The sequence below is a fragment of the Volvox carteri genome (genome assembly GCF_000143455.1).
Source record: "Volvox carteri f. nagariensis unplaced genomic scaffold VOLCAscaffold_4, whole genome shotgun sequence".
Classification (NCBI taxonomy): Eukaryota; Viridiplantae; Chlorophyta; class Chlorophyceae; order Chlamydomonadales; family Volvocaceae; genus Volvox; species Volvox carteri.
The window spans coordinates 1,903,215-1,905,586 of NW_003307547.1; the positions used below are offsets into that span (position 1 = coordinate 1,903,215).

A 2,372-nucleotide genomic window follows, 5' to 3' on the forward strand; every position below is an offset into this window, starting at 1 on the left:
TCTGCGGTGTGTGACGGTGTTGTTAGCTTGTCAGGGCTTGGTCCGCTAAAATGTTAGACGTGGTCCGTGTTGTTTGCTACGCTTCCAGGTGTTTCATGCACTGGCTTTTCAGCACGCGTATGCAGTTTCGCGGGGGAAGGTATACCTTCCCCGGGGGAAGGTATACCTGCCCATTACGTAATGGGCAGCGGGGTACACCGACTGGCATGTGGTGCCTGGTATCATGGTGTGCAGTTCGGCAGTTTGCCAATCGCTGTGTTCTTTGGAGCGTTTAGGGGCTTGCTACTTGCTATGTAGGCGCTATGTAGGTAGGTGGCCTGGGGCTGCTGACGTGCACGTCAGCATGTGCTGAGTAGCTGGCTGCAATTTGGTTGGTGCTGCTCATCTGCAACAAACACCAATCAGGGCGTGGTTCGTTGCTAGAGTCCTCATCTGCCATTGCCACCAAGTGGCGGTAGCAGTGCAGTTGCATTGGGGATTCGGAGGGCAGACTAGCGTTGATTAATGCTCGTTTCCATGGGCGTGCGGTGTCTTGCAGGCGGTGGTGTCCCGTGGGTCCCTTGCCCCGTGTGCCCACTGAGCACCTTTCGCTGTGCACACTCAACGCAGCGCAAAATTATTGAATGATCGTTAATATGCAGCAAATGGGGATTCTAATTCCTAAGTTTCAGCGACCCTTCCACCTGAAAGCAGCCGAGACCTTAGCTGAGATTTCTAAACTTCTCAACTAAACCTAATTAGTTTCTAATTAGGTTTAGTAGCTGAGATTTCTAAACTTCTCAACTAAACCTAATTAGTTTCTAATTAGGTTTAGTTGAGATAAAATTTCTATCTAAGGAAATTAACAACCCTATTCAGGAGGGTACTCTCCGGTGGCAGGGTGGTACAGGAGGGTACCCTCCGGTGGCAAGGTGGTACATGTACAGGAGGATACTCTCCGGTGGCAGGGTGGTACAAGAGGGTACTATCTGGTGGCAGGGTGGTACAGGAGGGTACTCTCCGGTGGCAGGGTGGTACAGGAGGGTACTCTCCGGTGGCAGGGTGGTACAGGAGGGTACTCTCGGGTGGCAAGGTGGTACAGGAGGGTATCCTCTGGTGGCAAGCTTAAGGTGGTACATGTACAGGAGGGTATCCTCCGGTGGCAAGGTGGTACATGTACAGGAGGGTATCCTCCGGTGGCAAGGTGGTACATGTACAGGAGGGTATCCTCCGGTGGCAAGGTGGTACATGTACAGGAGGGTATCCTCCGGTGGCAAGGTGGTACATGTACAGGAGGGTATCCTCCGGTGGCAAGGTGGTACAGGAGGGTATCCTCTGGTGGCAAGCAAGGTGGTACATGTACAGGAGGGTATCCTCCGGTGGCAAGGTGGTACATGTACAGGAGGGTATCCTCCGGTGGCAAGGTGGTACATGTACAGGAGGGTATCCTCCGGTGGCAAGGTGGTACATGTACAGGAGGGTATCCTCCGGTGGCAAGGTGGTACATGTACAGGAGGGTATCCTCCAGTGCCACCCGTTTGACACCGAAGGTTCTCCCCAAAGGGGAGGAAGCTTATCCCTTACGGTGTACCTCCCATGTCCCTTGGGTGTCCCTTCCACGTGTCCTTTGGTGTCCTTTGGTGTCTCTTACATGTCCCTTTGGTGTCTCTTCCCTGTCTTTTGGGAGTCCCTTGGGAGTCCCTTGGGTGTCCCTTCCATGTGTCCTTTGGTGTCCCTTCGGTGTCTCTTCCATGTCCCTTCGGTACACGTGTCTCTTCCCTGTCTTTCGGGTGTCCCTTGGGTGTCCCTTGGGTGTCCCTTGGGTGTCTCTTCCATGTCCCTTGGGTGTCCCTTCCACGTGTCCCTTCCACGTGTCCCTTTGGTGCCCTTGGGTATCCCTCCCGTGCCCCTTGGGTATCCCTCCCGTGCCCCTTGGGTGTCCCTTGGGTGCCCCTTGGGCATTCCTTGGGTGTCCCTTTGGTGTCCCTTGCAAGGGACACCCAATTGGGTGTCCCTTCCATGTCCCTTTGGTGTCTCTTCCATGTCCTTTTGGTGTCGCTTCCCTGTCTTTTGGGTGTCCCTTGGGTGTCCCTTGGGTGTCCCTTGAGTGCCGGAGACCGAATTTACCAAAACCTTCATTGACAGCTGCACCTGGCTAATTATTAACCACCAAGCGTCCCCTTGGTGGCAGAATACTGAGTCAGGATGCAGTGGAGGGTCGAGCACAGGATACGGATAGGAAGGAGAAGGATAGAAATGTGGACCCAGGAAGAGTCAACACCAACCCACCAAGGATGAGGATGGCAGAGGATGAGGGGATGCAGTCAGCAGGGTGTGGGATGTTAGCAAGCATTGGCTTGAGGATATGGAAAGGGGGTGTAGGATGTATCCAA

The 2,372-nt window shown here is 54.1% G+C and overlaps 2 protein-coding genes across 2 annotated transcripts in view; both read right to left on the minus strand.

Moving 5' to 3' along the window:
- Positions 1–964: 964 nt before the first annotated feature.
- On the minus strand, positions 965–1,375 carry VOLCADRAFT_56163 (uncharacterized protein; the record flags this gene model as incomplete). Its single annotated transcript, XM_002946935.1, has 1 exon — positions 965–1,375. One exon carries the CDS (start codon positions 1,373–1,375, stop codon positions 965–967), a length of 411 nt encoding a protein of 136 aa, XP_002946981.1.
- Positions 1,376–1,626: 251 nt separating this feature from the next.
- VOLCADRAFT_87130 (uncharacterized protein) overlaps positions 1,627–2,372 on the minus strand; it is a gene marked incomplete at both ends in the record, with an annotated part of 5,229 nt that continues 4,483 nt past the window's right edge. The window contains one exon of the mRNA XM_002946936.1: positions 1,627–2,174. Coding sequence (XP_002946982.1) covers positions 1,627–2,174 — 548 coding nt within the window. The remainder of the gene's footprint in view (positions 2,175–2,372) is intronic.